The sequence below is a fragment of the Lasioglossum baleicum genome, chromosome 5 (assembly GCF_051020765.1).
Source record: "Lasioglossum baleicum chromosome 5, iyLasBale1, whole genome shotgun sequence".
Classification (NCBI taxonomy): Eukaryota; Metazoa; Arthropoda; class Insecta; order Hymenoptera; family Halictidae; genus Lasioglossum; species Lasioglossum baleicum.
In genome coordinates, this window is record NC_134933.1 from 1106176 (window position 1) to 1126837 (window position 20662).

General features: G+C 37.2%; 1 protein-coding gene across 1 annotated transcript in view; it reads left to right on the forward strand.

Annotated features, from left to right (window-relative positions):
- Positions 1–611: 611 nt before the first annotated feature.
- The window catches only part of Msp300 (Muscle-specific protein 300 kDa), a 150420-nt gene continuing 130369 nt past the window's right edge, over positions 612–20662 (forward strand). The window contains exon 1 of the mRNA XM_076424470.1: positions 612–2854. Coding sequence (XP_076280585.1) covers positions 2188–2854 — 667 coding nt within the window. The 5' untranslated portion in view covers positions 612–2187. The remainder of the gene's footprint in view (positions 2855–20662) is intronic.

The window sequence follows — 20662 nt, forward strand, 5'->3', positions numbered from 1 at the left end:
AAAATAATGACCATTACCATTAAATATGTAATCAACTTGTTTATTTTTATAAGTGAATAAATTTTACTGTTATCGTGATTTCATTATTGAAAATATGAGTATTAACTTACTTTTGTTATCCACTGTATACAGTCTCCTATCTGTCTTCTTCCTGACAAACATTCCAACTTCCTCTATTCCAATCAGCTTGATACATCACACCTATAAAATCTCCAAAATTCAAGCACATCAAAAATCTTCCTCCCTAAACTTTCTTAAATTCAGCCTGAAGCCTCCAAATCGCAATCACTCCCAATGACTCTGCAGCAACTCCGACCGCCTGAAAACACCTCGGAACAACCCACCACTCCCTCCAACGAAATAATAATCCCGGCGCGGCGTCCACATTCGACGCGTTTCAAACGTTTCGCGGGCGCAGTGACATTTCGAGCCGGAGCCGGCTTGTCGGAGAAGGACGCAGTATAAAGGCATCGATCGGGCCGGCGTTTCCTATCAGGAAGGTTGGATTGTGCCGACCCGGCATCCACTAGAACGAGACAGACAGAACGCAGCCGGTATCTCCGCGAACTACGTCGGCGACGGCGACTAGACATACTAAGAGAAATGGAAGTAGTGGTAAGACGAAGAAGAATAGAGTAGGAGTAGGACGACGTGTCTCGTGTGGCGCATGGTCTGTCCGATAGAAATGACGGCTGTAGCTAAACGGACTACATTGGCGTAGGAGAAGCAGTAGTAGCAAGACGAAGAGAGGAAGAAGAATAGTGTTTCGAACCAAGACGGCGCAAGGTCTTGGTTCCTCGAGCTAATCTCACTGATGATATGCGAAGAAAACGAAGCCGGTAGCTGTAAAAGCTAACATCGACATATTAGAACAGGTAGAACTAGCAGTACTAGCGATACGAAGAATCAGAAAAGCTCTTGGTTCCTTTCAGTCCTACTGATCTTGCCCGATGAGGACGAAGGTAAAGGACCTAGCATCGATGTGAACATCGACGCACTAGAAGAAGTAGAACTAGGAGCAATACGAAGACTCGGACAAAAGTAGGGGAATAGTGTCTAGTCTTGGTTCCTCGAACCAATACTGATCTTGTCCGACGAGAACGAAGCCGGTAGTTGAAGGAGCTATCATCGACATACTAGAAGAAGTAGAACTAGCAGTACTAACGATACGAAGAATTAGAAAAGGCCTTGGATCTTTCAAACCTTCTGATCTCGTCCGATGAGAACGAAGCCGTTAGCTAGCCGAACTAACGTCAACGACGACGGCGTACTAGAACTCTGGAAGTAGTGGTGCTAGTAGTAGTCGGAGTAATAGAGGAGGAAGAAGGAGTAGGAGGTGTCTCGTGCAGCGCATGGTCTGTCCGATGAACATGAAGCCGGTAGGCGAACTAAAAAAAAGTAGAACTAGCAGTAGTAGCAAGACGAACAATCGGAAAACGATAGGTACACGAGTCCGGACGGACGCGGACGGTCCGGTTCGCGAAATGTTCGCTGATCTTGCCCGATGATCCTGGCCGCGGTTGTCCCCGTCATCGTGGCAATGCGGACGGCGGATAAGGAGAACGGTTCTAGGATCGGGGGTACAGGGGGGTCCGGGAGGGTACCGCATGGCGGAACGAGGTGGGGACCCGGCGAGAGGTCGGGCAGAGAGGCACCAATATCGAACCGGCGGCCGTGGTGCGCGGCCAGAGTGCATTCCGTGAGCGAGTCGACGTGTATCCGCACGTAGTCGCACGTCCCGACGACGTCGATCGTCGTCGCTGTTCGTATAACACAAAGATTGAACAACGTGGAAGTCGCAGCTCGCGCTAGACACACATACAGAGGCGTGACATATACATATAGTATTCTTTTCTATATCTCCCGGTCCTATCTATCTAGACACCAACCGTACACCGGTGTGATCCCCTTTTTTTGTACAGCACGTTTCAAATAGTGTCGGCGGCCGAGCGAACGCGCGCAGCTCTCGCCGCCGATGTTTTGTGGAGGTGGTTGTGTACCTTCGTGAACCTCGAAGGGTGTGGTGTGCAGAGAACAGGTGCCCACCGGAGCTCGGCCGTGAAGCGAGCACAGGCCGGAAGCGAATGGGCACGGCATGAGTTTGATCATTTTTCGGCGCAAGGTGTTAGGAGACGAGCCTAACGGCTTTCCGCAGACAGGTGAGAAGATAGAGAGAGGAGGGTAGCTATGTCGACGCCGCCGAGAACCGGAAGCCCAACCGGCAGCCGGGCCAGCCCCGCCAGCTCGAGGACATCACGTGGCGGCAGCTTTCAGGATAGGATCAGCTTCTTCGAGCAGGTCTGGACCGGTGGCAGGACCACCAGCTCCGAAGAACTATTCCACGAAGTAGACGGAAGAAGACACAGCCAGTTTCGATCTCCCAACACGCCTAAACCCCTCTCTCGAGGCGGCGATTCCTCCTTCGAAGAGAGTTTCGAGAGATTAGTGGAAGAAGGAGAGTTGAACGGAGCTAAAGTGGTAAAGTTTGAGAAGATTACTGTTAGAAAGAGTGTCAGGGAAGTTGCCAATGTGTCCCAGCACAGGGTGTTGACCGAGGCTAGCAGGACTCCTAGCGATGAACATACGCTCGAGGATTCTGCTTATCAGAGCCATAGTCACGGTGTCGCCAGCTATGGGAGTAAATCGAGCTCGGTTACGTCATTTACCAGGTTCCCGTCTGAGGAGAGTCTGTCGCAGAGGAGGGGCAGCAACCCTCACCAGCATCTCGGACACGACGATCGAATCCAGCCAGAGTGGCGTCCCGAGTACCGCACTCATGGGTTCCAAAATGCTTCGAGGATCGAGTATGTGCGCAGCAAGAGCGAGTACGATGCACACATCGCTGCCATTAAAGGTACTTGTCGGTTGCATGCTGAGTTTTACAAGGTTCCAGGTGTGGGCCCCGAAAGGTGTGAATTTCTCGGACTTAGGGGTGGGTATGTTCCGCAATTTTTCGTGTCGTTGAACTCCGATTGACGAACCGATGAACCATAGAAGCTAATGTCCGTTCAGGATCATTCGAAAACGAGTTCTATTTAAATAAGAATTTTAAATTGATGAATGGTACAAGGAACGGGGATAACGTCTGTACAGATTCGTTCTGTTATATAATAAACTGCGGAAGAACAAATTATTGTACTCGTTACACGCGTTCTTTAAATTATTGTTTCCTTCTGATAATCGATACACGAGATTTGTGAAAATGACTGCTCTCGGTTGCTTCATGTCCAGTGGGAAGCTTGTTCTGTTCGAATAAATGCACAACAATTTTCCATTTTTCTAGACAAATTTCAAGACAGTGGAATCAGTATCTTATTTTCAGTGGCAATAGCCTCTGCAGATAAAATATGAGTGAAGATTGTACCGAATGTTATTGAACTTTGTATACTAGCATTTCTTTTTGTATACATATAAATATCCGCAGTCCATGGTATGAGATAAGATAAACTGGAAAGTTTGACTGCTCTGTAGTTCCAGTGTCAATGCTCGATCTTGCGAGTATCGATTCGAAAGGGGAGCAGAAAATGACCGAAAAAATGGCAGGTGGAAATGATAGTTTCCCAGAATTTTTCTTAAGCTGTTTTTTAACAGTAGTTTTTAATTAAATAAGAGACAGTACTAGAACAACAATGTTTCATAGTCCGGAAGGCAGATAGAAAATGAGAGGAGCAGGTCAAAATGATTATTAAATTTCAATCATTTACCCCCATATTGCAGATTTATTTATTACTTGTAAAATGGAGCAAATGAACCGATGGAGAAGATCTTAAATTTCAATAATCTTCCCCGCATATTGGAGATTCATTTATTACTCGTAAAATGGAGGAAATGCGTAGAAACTGGTGGAGATTGTTTCGGAGAGTAGAATCTGTTTTAACTGTTCATATATGTAGAATCAATAAATTCACGAAGAAAGGGCTACGAATGATTTTCCCATTTTCGGATTTCTGAAGCGACTATAAAGCTGTCCCTACCATTAAATGAAGTCTTGAAATTGCTCGAAGACAGGGCACAACAGTATTAGAGTTTTTGTGCTCCATAGTGTTAACGTTCGATCTTGTTAGCGTTGGCTGCAAAGGGAGATGGGGAGAATTACACCTTGGAGTATGCGCGAGAATGTACTTGAACTTGGATGTTAATCGTGGTCAGGGAACGATTAGATGCTGAATCGTAAAGCAAAGTGTATTCACAAAATTAGATCACAGCAATCCAACGTAAACAATTCTGAAATTTCATAAATTTTTCCGATGGGGTTGCTAATAGAACGATGACAGGTTACAGTGGGGTCAATGAAAGGTTTACCAACGTCATCGTGGTTGATTCATACTGATTAAACGTAGACGGTGGCTCTTATCTTTACGTAACTGTGATTTTCATTGTTTCGCCAGATACATACACTTATCGTCGTTGATGCCACAATTAATCGAATTGTTAAGTAATGTGTCTCGTGTAAAATTGTTCTCTGTTTTTCCAAGATATTTCGAAAACATTCTGATGCTCGTATCTTCTTGAGGAAATCAGGACAATCGAGATAGAAGTGCCATATTGATTCGCATTTGTGCAGCTCCAGAAGTTTCTGGGATAAAGCTGGCTGAAATGACTATATCTACTGCCTTCGCAGGAAGAGAATAGCTTTCTTCTGGAGTGGTGTTGCCGGAAATTGCATATTGTTGCCACAGTCACCGTTCATTATGTAAAAACGCCGCTGTACATTCAGTTTTCAAGGCTCTTTCGATTTTAATCAAGTTTAAATCAAAGTACAATGAAGTACTTTGGCAGTAAAATTATTTAATTTTATAATTGGCTAACACAAATGTGCATGTAATTTCGTAGATGCAGTTTACAAAACTCGAAGCAAGCTATTTAAAAATTTGTTGCCTCGTTTGACAATTTTTCTGTAATTTTGTAAATTTCGTTATATATTTTTTTGATCGTTTTTAACTAATCTAGCGTGCGCCAGTCCTGTTTATCTCCCACCAACGATCATCGATCGTTCACCAGTGGAAATTAACATAAAATTACACGGTGACCCACATTTCCGTCGCGACACACAGACGCAATTCATTACTCATCTGTCTGAAAGGACGAATCAAATGCGTCGCTCTTGCTCTTTTGACATGGTGACCGTGAACGGGTGTTAAAATCATCGATCGCGAACAACAATGTTCTCCATTTTCATTCTCAATCCGACAAATCGCCGGGGCCACCAGTCTCGTCCAAATCTCGCAGACTCATCTTCTGTCCCTCAATATGGCTTTTCATCACAAAATGGTTCAGTTCTATTCTTTGATCCTTCAAACCCATTTTTACATTCAGAACATCAATTTAACTATGACAATTATCTAATGTTGTTGTAGTGCCATTCCTTAAATGGTATTCAGTATTTTGGTAATGACTGAGAATCGTTCTAATATTGATGGAACAAGACACATGTATTCCTGTCGTAGAAAAATGTCCATTTTAAATGAGACTAAACTTTTTACTCGCGTTAGAACATTTTCAAAAATAATTCTACGATTCATCTTCCAAATACAACCTATTAAAGAATTCTAGAATTCTTCTTATCCTCGCGCGCGCGCTAGAAACATTAAACATTGGACAACCGCATGAAAATGTTCATTTTTAACGAAATTAGAATTTTTACTTGCGTTAGAACATTTTCAAAAAAGAATTCCACGGTTCGTATATCCCATACAACTTATTAAAAAATTCTGGCACTCTTTCTAGCCTATCTACAAATATTAGAACATGAACATGCGCATATTCCTCCAAGTTGCTTCCACAGACAATACTTTTGTGCAGCTAAGAGAACTTGGAAGGCCTTTTTGATATAGATACCAATGTTCGAGGCATAAATGTCAAATATTTCTTTTTAGTTTTTCGACGTACGAAAATGTCACAGCTGATTCCAAAAGCTGGTATAGTAAAAGAACAATTCGTCCGGTGGCGTTACAACGCGTTCAATTCGGTTAAATGGCCCCACTTTCCACCGACCACGTTCCCGTCCACTTCCGGCCAGCGTTTCACATAATTTCGAACCATGTCTGCCGGTTTCTTTCCTTTCTTTTTTTTCCTGCACACACAGACGAGGCTTACAGCGGCCATAGAACCTTGCTTTTTCGCGATCAATAGTTATTCTCCTCCGTTAAGCACTGTATTAGCAATTCCCGCGTGCAATTTTTCTTGGCCGGCGGCTATCGCTTTGCTGCGAAATAACGAAGCTGTTTTTTCCTCCTTTTCCCCGTTTCGTTGTCGCGTCGTCGTCGCGATCAACAATAATCCCCATCAGGCTTAGATAAGCAAAGAGTGCCGTTTCTGGCTGAAACGCAAAAAAAACTTATTAACACTAAACCTACCGACCATCAAAAGTGACTGATGTATATAGTATTATGAAAATGACAAGATTAAATTGATTTATATTCTGTGCGATTTTTACTATAATACAGGGTGCCCAGCTAACTTAACCACCTTGAATATCTTTGTTGTTTTTAAAGATACGTCAAATGTCTGAAGGACAAAGTTGAATGGTAAAATGGGGCTCATAAGATACCAACAAAATTATTTTTTCATGTAATTTTTTTTATGAGATTCCAAGGTCACCTTCATTTTTTTAAGTGGAATGCGGTATTTTTTAATACATCAATCGATGCAGCTGGACATTCGTTATAAAAAATTACTAACCCATGTATGTCGAAAAGTTAGTAGTTCAGGAGATATTTCAATTTAAAGAACTCTAAAACACCATTACTGTCGTATTAATCGTAAGACGTTAGCGTTTACTTGCTAGTGTAAATTGAAGAGTTGAAATTGAAATTGAAAAATTGACGTTGAAAATGAAATTGAAGATTTGAAATTAACGAATTGCAATTGAAAAATTGACGTTGAAATTGAAAAATTGAAATTGACGACTTGAAATTGAAATTGAAGTTGAAGGGTTGATATTGAAATTGAAGTTGAAATTAAAGTTGAAGGGTTCATATTGAAATTGAAGTTGTTATTAACGAAATGAAATTGAAAAATTGAACTTGAAAAGGAAGAGTAGAAATTGAAGTTGAAATGGAAGAATAGAAATTGAAGTTGAAATGGAAGAATAGAAATTGAAGTTGAAATGGAAGAGTTGAAATTGAAGTTGAAATGGAAGAGTTGAAATTGAAGTAGAAATCGAAGTAAAAGAGTTGAAATTGAAAAATTGACATTAAAATTGAAATTGATGTTAGCGTTTGCTTACTTGTGTAACGTCTTAGTACGACAATAATGGTGTTTTAGAGTTATTTAAATTGAAATATCTCCCGAACTACTAACTTTTCGACATACATAGGTTAGTACTTTTTTTATAATGAATGTCCAGTTGCATCGATTGATGTACTAAAAAATACCTCATTCCATTTAAAAAAATATCGATGACCTTAAAATCTCATAATAAAATGACCTCGAAAATTTGTCCCTTACACCGTTACATGTGGCCCTTCAAACAGCGTTACTTTGTCCTAAGAAGTTTTTTTTGTACTACGAAAAGTAACGGAGATACTTAAGTGTTCTGTTTCTTCGGATTCACCCTGTATACTCGAGTCAAAAAAAATATTCAATAAATTCCCATGAAAACCTGTTTGCAATTTCAATAATTGTCAAATAAAAAATCTAAAAGAAGAACACTTATATTGTTATTAATTTTCCACGAAGCGACAGGTCTGCGCACGATATTGTTTCGTCAGTTGTAGTCTAGAAAAAAGAAATTAAGAGGATACAGTATATTGACCATTAACGACTGTTGTCGTTAAGTGTGTTAACGTCAGCTCCGTAATTGCTCGGATTATTCCAGGTGCTCAACTGCATACCAGTGGAACGTGGAAATTGTCTAAAAAGGCTGCATACATATGCATTCTATGTGGCAGGAAATGTACAGGAAATACACAAAACAATTGTTGAAAAAGACTGTATGCTCACAGCCACAAAAGATTGATGTACAGAGTGTGTCCGTTAAGTTATGTCACCATTTTTTAGTAATTAAAAAATGTGTTAAACAAAAGTTTCTCAGTACTTGGTGAGCTACATGTTCGCATATTCTTAAATCTGAAAAAAATGCTTTTTACGTAAAAAAGTAAAGGTCACCTTGACTTTTTTAAATGGCACCACATGCTTTGGACATCGTGGGATTGTTTCTGACGTCGAGACGAAGTTAACAGTGTATTACACTATGACCTTGAAATGACCTCAAACTCGGAAATTTTGTGCAAACGTAATTTTAATGAAAAATTATTTCTTACAATATAAATCAAGTTACATCAGATGTTCGAACTGCGATCCATCTTCTACGATACGGAGCTCCGCTCTTTCTATTAGACTTTTCGTTGTCGCCATAATTAGGGCGTCTGGATTTATGTTATTAAATACATGCAGTTGTTATGCGATTTCGAAGTTCTTGAACATTATTGCTTGCTGTATCGTATACAACAGATTGCAGATATCCCCAAAGATAAAAATCCAACGGAGACAGTACTGGACCATACGTTCCTATCCAACGATTTCTAAACTAAAAAAAAGAAGAAAAAATACAAAGAGCGGAGTTCTGTATCATAGAAGGTGAATCGCAGTTCGAACACCTGATGTGACTTGATTTATATTTTAAGAAATAATTTTTCATGAAAATTACGTTTGCACAAAATTCTCAAGTTTGAGGTCATTTCAAGGTATAGTACACTGTTAAATTCGTCTCGACGTCAGAAACAATCCCATGACGTCGAAAACATACGGTGCCATTTAAAAAAGTCAAGGTGACCTTTACTTTTTTACGTAAAAAGCATTTTTTCAGATTTAAGAATATGCGAACATGTAGCTCACCACTGAGAAACTTCTGTCTAAAACATTTTTTAATTGCAATACCGAGAATGCCTAAAAAATGGTGACATAACTTAATGGACACACCCTGTATACATTCTTATATTGAAAACTGACAGTACACTAAAATGTATTTAGTGGCGTATTTTGATCCACGGTATTAAAATTGCCATTCAAATACTAAGTGTCTTATCAACTAAATTCAACGAATAGTTTTTAATTATATTAAGAACAACAAAAAGGCCATTGATTCTAGAAAGAAGTTTCTTCAGAAATGTGTCTGAAAAAAGTTGCGAAATAATTCTGTGAATAACGCTAAGTGTTGCCACGTAGCCGTATTGATATACCAGGGGTTCCAAGTGAGTAACTCGGGGCCACGTGGACTGTCTTTCGCTTTGATTGATTACGTTAATTTGCGGTTCGCGTTCGATAATCGCATTTGCTCACGCTCGGCCGTGTTTCACGTGGGACAAACCGGAAAGATTGCTCGTAAATGCGCGAAGGCCTGCATTACCACGGTCAATATTACAAACATTTTGTATGATAAACCCAGAATTTCATTTAACATCCCCTATAAATTTTAATCATTATCTTGTCGAAATTGAATAGTTACTTCAGAGGAGCCGAGGCCGAAGTTATTCTACGTAATTGCAGGGTCGGGTTTCTGGACAATTTAGATGAATGACTTCAACACCGAGACCTGCTGAATGTACAAAGAGTTCAATTAAATGTGGACGTAACTTCAAGAAGAACGGTCTCTATGTGTTACACAAAGTTTTCGTGTGTTATGGCTGCGCCGTGGTCGCGGATTTGTCGTTTTAATAGCCCGTCGTCGTCTAAATTCGTGTTAGTTTCTTTCTTTGACTGCTTACATCTGTCGCTGCCGTCAAAGAACTTTATCCTCTGCAGTGTAACGGAGCTATAAAACTGTGTCGAATGGTTTACAGCGGCGTAGCAACGAGACTGTCCGCGACAATCCGGTGAAAACGAAATTTTTCATCGCCCGGGATCCCACCGCAAAATGTTCCATTAAAATTCCATTAAACTGACATTAAAGCTTCAAATTTTCGCGTTTCGGCTTGTCAACGCTCGGCGAAAATTGAATACACGCAAATATTTTATTTTAACGACCCGGGTATTTTCATTCTGGCGCGGGACGCTGCTCTTTTTGTCATCGCAAGCATCGTTTGTGCACTGGATAGTTTTGTTAGGGAACGAAACTTTATATAAAAACATTACAAATACCGGACAAAAAGGAAAATATAAAAACAAAAATAATAATGAACTCGCGCGATGCAAAAAGTCAGTCTTTAAACACACTAATACTCAGTGGCAGATATGAATTTTTTAAAACTCAAGGAAACTTGTCCATCGATAAAAATTCATAATATTCCCACTTGACTTTTAACGCTAATCATTTTTTAGTCGATGATTTAATCGTAAAATCCAGTATGGAAATAGGAATTTACGCAAACTGTAATCTGTGAGTGAATTTTAATCGAAAATTGTCTCACAAACTATATTCCTGGATTCTTAGCGACTATAAAATTAAAAATCCGAGGTTCGGGTGTAAATAATAATTACCATTGTCTTCATTTGCATATACATACACTCTGGGACAAAAAGATAGCACAAATAGCACTTTTACATTTGTTAGTTGTGCAGAAGTTACTGAAGAGCAAACATTCAATGCAAAACGTAATTGATAAAGTGGGTACTAGCTTCTCTTTCGTGCTTATTTCATAAAACAACATACTAAAGTGTTAAGAATGGGTCGTGGAAAAAACTAAGTGTATGTGAAGTACATACGATATCGAAGTTAAAGGAAGAACATGATTGAATTACACAGATATCAAAAATTGTAAATAGATGCCGAAAAGTTATTATGAGCTAGTTAAAAAATCCTGAAAATTACGGGAAAAAGAACAGTTCTGGTCGTCCACAAAGTTTAACTGCCCGTGAAAAATATGCAACATTGAGAACACCATCAAATTCGAGGATGACTGCGAGGCAAATCGCTGAAAATATTGGCGTAAACACTAACGGAAAGAATGTACGTTGTGTTTTACAAAAATGCAAGCAGTTAGCGCGAAGAGAATTGCAGAAAAAAACCTTGGTTAAAGAAGGAGCATAAAGCGTTCTGCTTACAATTTGCCAAAAAACCATATGAATATGAGGACAAAGTGGCGAAGAGTCATATTTACTGACGAAAAATGATTTAGGCAATTTGGATGGTCCAGACGACGTAGGCTATTACTATCATAATTTGAACGAAAAACAGCAATTTTTAAGCGATCACCAAATGGGAGGCAGCTGTGTGATAATTTTGGCCGATATTGGATATTGGAGTAAAACAGAAATCAAATTTATATAAGGACGAATGAATAGTGAACGGTATATTTAAATAATAAATGAACAATTAAACACTTATGCTGTAGGAATTGCTGCAAATGAACACATTTTACAACAAGATAATGTCGCAGTCCACGCGGCGAAAGCGGTCAAGAAATACTTTTCTTCGAAAATTATTCGTGCTTTGGAGTGGTCAGCAAGATCTCCAACCTCAACATTATTGAAAATTGTTGGGCACATCTTGCCAGAGCTGTGTACCAAACTGGCAGACAATTCCAAAATATTAACGATTTAAAGTAGAGCATTTTGGACGAATGGGAGAATATTAGTCAAAACAGTATTAAAAAATTGTATTAATATTGACCAAACCGAATGAGTAAAGTCGTTAGCTGTAAAGGAGGTCCTACAAAATATTTAGCATTGATTTTTATCGATTAATTCTGTTTTATATCAAGGTTTTCGTTAAGTATGCTATCATTTTGTACCTTTATATTTCGTCAATAATTCTACTTCATTCAATAAAAATAGATAAGTTAACGAAACTTCGTTTCATTTCATTCATACATGTTAAGAAAGACACACTAAAAATATGTGTATTAAAATAATTGAATTTCTAATGTTTAATAAACAGAAATTACATTAATTTCAAAGTGAGCTATCTTTTCGTCCCGGAGTGTACATCCAGTGATCTCAAAGTTAGTATTCGTAGTCGATGTAGAGATCTATTCTCGTGTTTCCCTGCTTCTTCCAGTTTTAGTGGATGAAAAGTTGGAGAAGTGTTCGCCCCTCGGATCGTTGGTTCCCGCAAATTGGCTACATACACCCCGAAGATCGCCTTACGGATTCTTCAGCTTAGTTATTAGGTTCCTATACCACACGATCGTATAGGTATGACACGAAACAATTGGTGCAATCAAATTGAATTTCAAATGGTAGCAATCTAGTTACCGGATTAAGACGAACGTCTGACTCTCTTTGACGCTGCTCAGCCGTTAGTATCGATCTTCGGGACGTCATAACTCAATTCGCGGTATTCCATGTAGAACCGTCTCGCTGAATTGGACAATTCGTTCCTGGAATAGTGTGGTTGTTCTTTGAACGAGAAATATTGATTTACAGAACTGGATCCTATTTTATGGTAATACATATGTTTCTATAATTCGATCTTTCATTAATTTATCTTTCATTAAACGGAATTGTATTGACATTCATCAGGAATGTAGTGGAAGAAATACATTTTTTCCTCTTGTGTTTTAAAATGTTCTTATAGAATCAAATTTCTATTTTAAAATTAGCTTCGGTACACTATTTTACGATTTTTTCTCACGAAGTTGCAACAGTTCAAAGATTCTTATACAAAATTTTACAATTCCATTGTAAATTATATGGAAGAAATTTTGTCGTCATGGTTTTTAAAATTTTCTTATAGAAGGAAACATTCATTTCAAAATTAGTTTCGGTAAACTACTGTACGATTTTTTCTCACGAAATTGCAACAGTTTAAAGATTCTGTACAAAATTTTCAATTCCATTGTAAATTATATAAAAGAAATTTTTTTGTCATGGTTTTTGAAATGGTCTTATGGAAGGAAACTTCCATTTTAAAATTAGCTTCGGTACACTACTGTATGATTTTTCCTAACGAAACTGCAACAGTTTAAAGATTCTTATAAGGTGGAGTGGGGTAATTCTGTTCTAGTTTTTGCAAAGTTGGACTTTAAACTGATGTATTTTCAGTCTGGTATGTAAAAACTTAACGTTCTTGCTATCAAACTCTTGCCACAGTTATTACTGACGAATTAGTATTATGTAGGATACTAATTTTGCTTGAAAATTATCATTTTGATAAGATATTGTACAAAGTGTCAACTAAGACGCACTTGCCCCGAAAAATGGGGCAAGTCCGTCTCTGAGAGTTAAAAATGCTTTGGAACCTTGTTTCAAGTGCTACGGTGTAAGAAAAGAATGATTAACAAGCCTGCTATGAAATGCTTCTTATTGCATTAAATTATATTGTTTAGTTTACAGTACGGACTTACCCCACTGTGATAGTACAGACTTGCAAAGTAGTAGTAATATTTACGGGGCAAGATCATCTTAGTGTTTTTTTCAATAAATTTAAAAAAAAATACAATAAAAACGGTTTATACAATGTAAAGCTACATCAATATTTGTTGTACTTATCTAAAATAACAACACAGAATATATTAATAACTTGTAAAGTATTGCACGTTCAGGGTAACCTCAAAGTTGTACGTGTAAGCGAGGAAAACACCTTTATTTTTGGGCGACATCTATGTATAATAGTTCATACTAACTTATACTACATTAATAAATACAAGCTAGAGAAATTTCATTCATATTATAATAAACATAACCAATTAACGCACTTGCCCCGTTGAAAATTTTTCAATTTCATTGTGAATTGTATGAAAGAAATTTTATCGTCATACTTTTTAAAATGTTCTTATAGAAGGAAACTTTCTTCTTAAAACTAGCTCGGGTGTACTATTTTACGATTTTTCCTTGCGAAGTTAAAATAGTTCAAAGATCGACGATGTTTCAAAAGCGACCCCTTATTTGGTGGAATAGCATATGCAACTGTTGTAACAATTAAAAGTAGCAAAAGCAGTGCAGCGTCTCGCGAAAAAGTTCGCGAAGAATGTCAAACGGGGTTGAATTCATCATGGAACGGTATGACTGGCTCGCTGCAGAAAAAGTCAGCGTAACACGGTTTAAAATTTGTATACCGGTCGACGGAAGTGACGGACAGGGATCGTAGTCAAATGAAAGCTATCCAACGAGCCGAAGGAATATCTGGGAATAGTTTCGTAATTCCGTCATAAAAGTTGAGCTTTCTCTGGGAATTAAAACTTTCAGTACAGGGTGACTCGAAAACGTTCGAAACGTCTAACCATCCCAACGATGAACACGACGAGCGAAAACTAACACAAAGTATAAATATTATATACATTTTTCAGTATTTTCATTTCTGAGCAAATAAATAATATATTTGTGTTTTGTACTTACGGTTAATGCTAGTCTTCATCGCCGAATGAGAAACTCTACAAATATTTTCACTAGCAGATGCTCACAATGAGAAATACTAACGAATAGTGAGGTGTCGAATGATGATGAAGAAACGCGACGTTAGTTTGGAGTTGCGGATGGGGGCTTATTTTATTGTAGAGTAATAAACAATGGTAAAAGCAGCTGTGATTCTTCTTACCTGGTAGCTATCTCTCATTCACCATAGCGGACAATTTTTTCCGAGCATTTAAGGTGAAATGACCTAAACCTGGACAGCATTTTTTGCTACCTGTAATATTATCTGTTTAGACAAACAAAGAAATGTTTTAAGAGTTTTAACATAAAATTCAGATTTTGTAAAGTAATCTAAAATCCCAAAATCATTGTTTAGATTAACACATTACCGACCGGTGATTATTGCATAATTTTGAAAAATGTATGGTACATGGCTAAACACTTTTTAATGGAACCTTCAATAGCAACAGCAATTTTCATTGTGAACTAACAAGTCACCCTAAATAACGTCATCTAATAGATTCATTTAAGATTGCAATATAAAAGAAAATTTCTATGCTTTCTTTTGGCACAGCACAATTATTGAAAATCCTATGAATAAGCTTCCGGTAGGTAAAGTGTTAATATTTGCCGTTTAAATCAAAAGTGCCAATAACTGCTACAGTGCCAGCAATAGCACAGTTCACCCTATTTGAATTAATTAATGAAATCTCGAGACTGATAGGAGGAACAACGGCAGCATTTAAGAAAGACTGGAAACGAGAGTGAGGTTAAGGTCACCGGTAGTCCGCAGCTATTAAAGTGTTCATTTCATTTAAGATTGCAATGTAAAAGAAAATTTCTATGCTTTCTTTTGGTACAGCACAATGATCGAAAATCCTATTAATAGTGTTAATATTTTAATTGTATTAACAAATAATTCTAACCTATAGTTGGACATAGAGAGAGTAAATCCCATCTAAGCTAGTCAGAAGTAAAGCCTATACCGGGACAAATTGAATTTATAATTATATCGATAACATCGAACTCTATTAAATCTTTAATGACTTACATATCAAAATATTCTTATATTAAATTCTATACTGTTCAATTTTCATTTTTTGTTGTAAAACAAGCATTTCATGAGACAATACTTCTTCTTTCTCCATATTTTCTAATTGAGTGCATAATTTTGCTGTCTCTTCTTTAATTTCATCTTTATCTTCATTAGTTGCTTTAGACCTTATTTTTTTAGATTTATCATTGATTTTTCCCTTAATATCTTTAATTTGTTGTAAATTGTCTTTCCTCTTCCTTTTTAAAAGCTAATAGAAGACTAATTATACGTACAGTTAGTTAAATACTTTGCCACTTAAGTGTAAAAACGAGTTGATTTTATCGCAAATACGTGCCCGGTTAAATTACATACAGTGGCTCACGAAAGTATTCGAACGTCCTTTAAAACAGAATAACTTTTTTATAATTGTAACAAACGACCTGATTTTGTATAATCAATTAGAAGCACTGGTTTATAAAATGATGTGCAAAAAAGATTTTCCAAAAAATTATAATTTACAAAATTACATGTAAAAATAAAAAAGGCATTTTTTAAACTTTCTTATTAGGGCCCGTAATGAAAATTTAAAATACATGTTTTGTAGATCTATGTTAGTTATACACATGCAGAAAATTTCATCGAAATCGGTTGACGCAGGAAAAAACGACACGCATCGAAAGATGTACGATTTTGTGGATTTTAAGCAGAAACTGATCAAAAATCGTGTAAAACTACGATTTTCAACATTTTTAATCGCTTGTAGCTCGTTTGTGTGATAATCGATTTTGACGAAATTTTCAGCATGTGTATAACTAACATAGATCTACAAAACATATATTTTAAATTTTCTTTGAGGGCCCTAATAAAAAAAGTTTAAAAAATGACCTTTTTATTTTTGCATGTAACTTTGTAAATTATAATTTTTTTGAAAATCTTTTTGGATATCATTTCATAAACCAGTGCTTCTAATTGATTATAAAAAATCAGGTCGTTTGTTACAATTATAAAAAAGTTATTCTGTTTTAAAGGGCGTTCGAATACTTTCGTGAGCCACTGTATGTGTATAAGCACATCGAGTATAAGCTTATAGTTGCACAGTTACTGCCATCGTATCCCAGTATGGAGTATGGTGTACTTACATTTCAAAACCGTTCTAAGCTTGAACATGTAATATTTGAATTAATGATTTAAATATCTCCGTTACTTTTCGTTGTACAAAAAAACTTCTTAGGACAAAGTTACACTGTTTGAACGGCCACATCTAACGGTGTAAGGGAAAAAATTTTCGAGGTCATTTTTTATGAGATTTCAAGGTCATCCATATTTTTTTAAATGGAATGAGGTTGAAATCTCATAAAAAATGACCTCGAAAATTTTTTCCCTTACACCGTTAGATGTGGCCGTTCAAACAGTGTAACTTTGTCCTAAGAAGTTTTTTTGTACAACGAAAAGTAACGGAGATATTTAGGTGTTCTGTTTCTTCGGACTCACCCTGTGTGTGTATTTTTCTAATAAAAGTTCAAACTATAAATGCACATGATTCACACGAAAAGAGACTACTTTGTATACTGTTTTTAGATAAACTTTGAATTTATTTTTAAATTTCAATTGATGTCTTAAACAAATAATATTCACATCTACTTGTAGCCAAGGCCTCAGAATACAGGGTGTCCCACGCAACTGGAACAGGCTATACCTCCTAAACGGTCGGGAATAGAGGAAAATGTTATAAGAAAAAGTTGAATCGCATCAGGCGGTGCATACTACGCAACTAATTTTATGCACTTTTGTGTATCGGTGCATCAGAAAAATGCAATTACACTTTTTTTAGAAATGGAAACCTACATTTTTGACTGCACCAATCGATGCAGTTTGTTGTGCTCTACATAAAAGTACTACCATACTTATGCCCTAAACTTATTCGTTAGGAAGTTATCGAAGCTAAAATTTCTCTGGTTTATAATGGAACATAACGTAAATAGGTACTCCGGAACACTTGCCGAGACCGAAATAATTCAGTGAACTTTTAGCTTCGATAACTTCCTAACGAATAAGTTTAGGGCATAAGTATGTTAGTACTTTTATGTAGAGCACAACAAACTGCATCGATTGGTGCAGTCAAAAATGTAGGTTTCCATTTTTTAAAAAAGTGCAGTTGCATTTTTCTGATGCACCGATGCACAAAAGTGCATAAAATTAGTTGCGTAGTATGCATCGTCTGATGCCATTCAACTTTTTGTTATAACACTTTCCTCTATTCCCGACCGTTTAGGGGGTACAGCCTGTTCCAGTTGCGTGGGACACCCGGGTCCCATGGAAATCATCGACACAGATTTCTCCGACACGGTTTTCACCGGCATTTCATTAATTTTTTATTTATTAATTAATTAATTCAAGAACACTCTGTTTCATATTTCGTTTTTCCACTGATTTTCATTCAATCCACATTAATTAATTAATAAAAAATTATTGAAATGTCGGTGAAAACCGTGTCGGAGAAATCTGTGTCGGTGATTTCCATGGGACCCGGGGGACACCCTCTATATAAAATAATGATTTAATCTCTTAATTATTAGTTTTACTATAAAAATTCCATTGTTCAGATTTAGGCATCACTTTTGGCTTGTCCACACTTAGGGCATTTCACCTTACCATTTTTTTTTGGTTTTGTTCAGGTAGCGGGCTCGTTTTGACCACAGTGAGCCGCCGCGCCGCGGTTTTGGCACGCCTTCCCCCTGTATGTTGAGCGCGTTCTAACGCGAATGGTCGCTCAATGACAACGAACCGGGGCAACGAACGTTCGTCTGTTCCCCGTGAATAAATAAAATGAAGCCTGTTGGCTCTAGATAACGAGCAGCGACGTGCAAGCATTACGTCCGCGCCGCGCCGCGTCGCGCCGGTCCCAATGGTTACTCGATACGCGCGACCGCAAAAGCGTCTGACGATTCATAATGTCAGACTTCGCGACTCGGTGTTTCTCACATTCGATGATCTCACGCGTTGATAATTATAATTAACCGGCTGGAAAAAGGACTCGTCATTGAAAGCCTCAGGACGATGAGACACTTGACTTCTGGCGAAACCACCGAACGCGATCTTGTCACTTCGAGATTTTCACCGTTTTTCGAGAAATATCTTATTTCTTACATTTTACTGTTGTTTTAGATATATTTAGTGTAACCGAAATTTAGGGACTGTTTTATTTATGAGGAAGTCTTATATTAACAATTAACATTTTAAGGTTTTTCTTGGTTGAACAAATAATGGAGTGCTTATGAAGTAAATTGGTATAGCCAAAACATTTAGGTGGGGGTATTCCGTATAATAAGAACTTCTAAAGATGTTATCACAGTTTCATTAATATACGAACATACGCAACATTCATTACAATTGTACATCAATTAAAACATGAACCTACTGAGGATTTTCCAAAAAGCAAAGAGACGTATTTATCTTCTGTAGCACTATGAGGAACAATCTTGGAGATTTATACATTCTTGTGAATAAAATTGACTCGATCATGATTTTAGGGGAATTTTTCTTAATACTTTTTTTGAAAGAATCGAAGCATCAGATTTTAAAATTCATTTTTTACGAACCGCGCCTACTTTCTGTGAACAGAGCGCTGTTATATAGGGTAAACTGTACAATGATTGGCACCCTAAGCCAAAATCGTAGTAAAAATCTTTTTACCTTTTTTTGAAATGTTTAAGCGAGCTTAACTTGCTATTATTATAAGATAATAGAGATTTTTCAGCGAAGTCAAACAGTTTTACCAGTCATAAATCTTTTATTATAAAATATATTCAGTGAATAACAATCGTAAGACAAATACACTCCTCAAAAGAATTGAGGGATCACTTGTGTGAACCCGAAAAATTGCTCCCACTTTACGTGATCATAACTCCGTCAAAAATTGCTGTATCGATATCGTTAAACAATAGTTTGAAAGCCTGAAACCTCTAGTTTCAGAAGCTCTGTTCCAAATTGTTGCTATATTGGTTTTTTAAGAAGTTATAGCGAGAAGAGAAGACAACATTAACGGTTAACAAAAATTTTGTGCAACGTTGGAACATCACAGGGAGAGCAACAAATTTTTTTGATAAATCGCGTTAATATCATTTGGAAGGGCTATCTTTCCTGTGTAAAATGTGTGGTTGTTGCTTATTGTGCGATTTTTTTATTCGAGTTACTCAACATTGAAGTAAATATGGGTTTCTTAACTTTAACTGACACCAGAAAGCGAAAATATTATCGTAGAATCTTGTACAAAAAAGTAATAAAAAGAGCGTTTCTTTCTCTTCAAGGCACTTCTTTTGTTTTTTCAATTTCATTAAGATTTCGATATGCCAGGTGAATCTGAAAATATGCTTAAATATATTGCACAATTTCCATTTTTCCTTTAACTCGCTATATCTCGGCGAGACATGATCGTAATACCATGATCCGAACGTCAGATTGAAGCAGAGATTCTGCCGATTCGATTGAGTATACCCTATGAACTCGCTGCGATAATTTTTCACCTATGGCAGCTGTGTTTGAAGTTAGTGCTTCACAGAAATTATAGCGCCACGTACACCGGCTGCCTGACATCTCCGAATACACAGTGGAAAATTTGGACCAAACTCGATACAAAATCAAAGAACTTTCGATAGAAATGAGGTAGAGCGATGAAATTTTTTCAAAATTAAAGCTGAAACTTTGTTGAATATGGAAAAAATAGGGAGATTGTGGTACGAACGTTTTTTAACCTTGAAAGAATTCGTTAAACATGTAGAATTTCAAGAAAATGTGGTTTCTCCAGTACCACGCGCAGAAAAAAATTTTTATTTTAACATGCTATATATCATTTCCCGTAGATTTTTTCAGGCTGATTACAAATCTGGTCTCAAAATTTGTCTACGACCTCAGGATCTTGCAAGAAATCGATTTTGAAAAATCCTGAGGTCGTAGACAAATTTTGAGACCAGATATGAAATATTTGAAATATTTACTTCAATGTTGAATAACTCGAATAAAAAAAATCGCACAATAAGCAACAACCACATATTTTACACAGGAAAGATAGCCCTTCCAAATGATATTAACGCGATTTATCAAAAAAATTTGTTTCTTCCCTTATGATGTTCCAAAGTTGCTCAAAATTTTTGTTAACCGTCAATATTGTCTTAATCTCGCAACAATTTGAAACAGAGCATCTCAAACTAGAGGTTTCAGGCTTTCAAACCATTGTTTAACGATATCGATACGGCAATTTTTGACGGAGTTATGGTCACATAAAGTGGGAGCAATTTTTCGGGTTCGCAGAAGTGATCCCTTAATTCTTTTGAGGAGTGTAGTACAGTCATTGGCACAGTGAGAAGTAAACGTTAAACAGGCTATTTGTTTTATAAT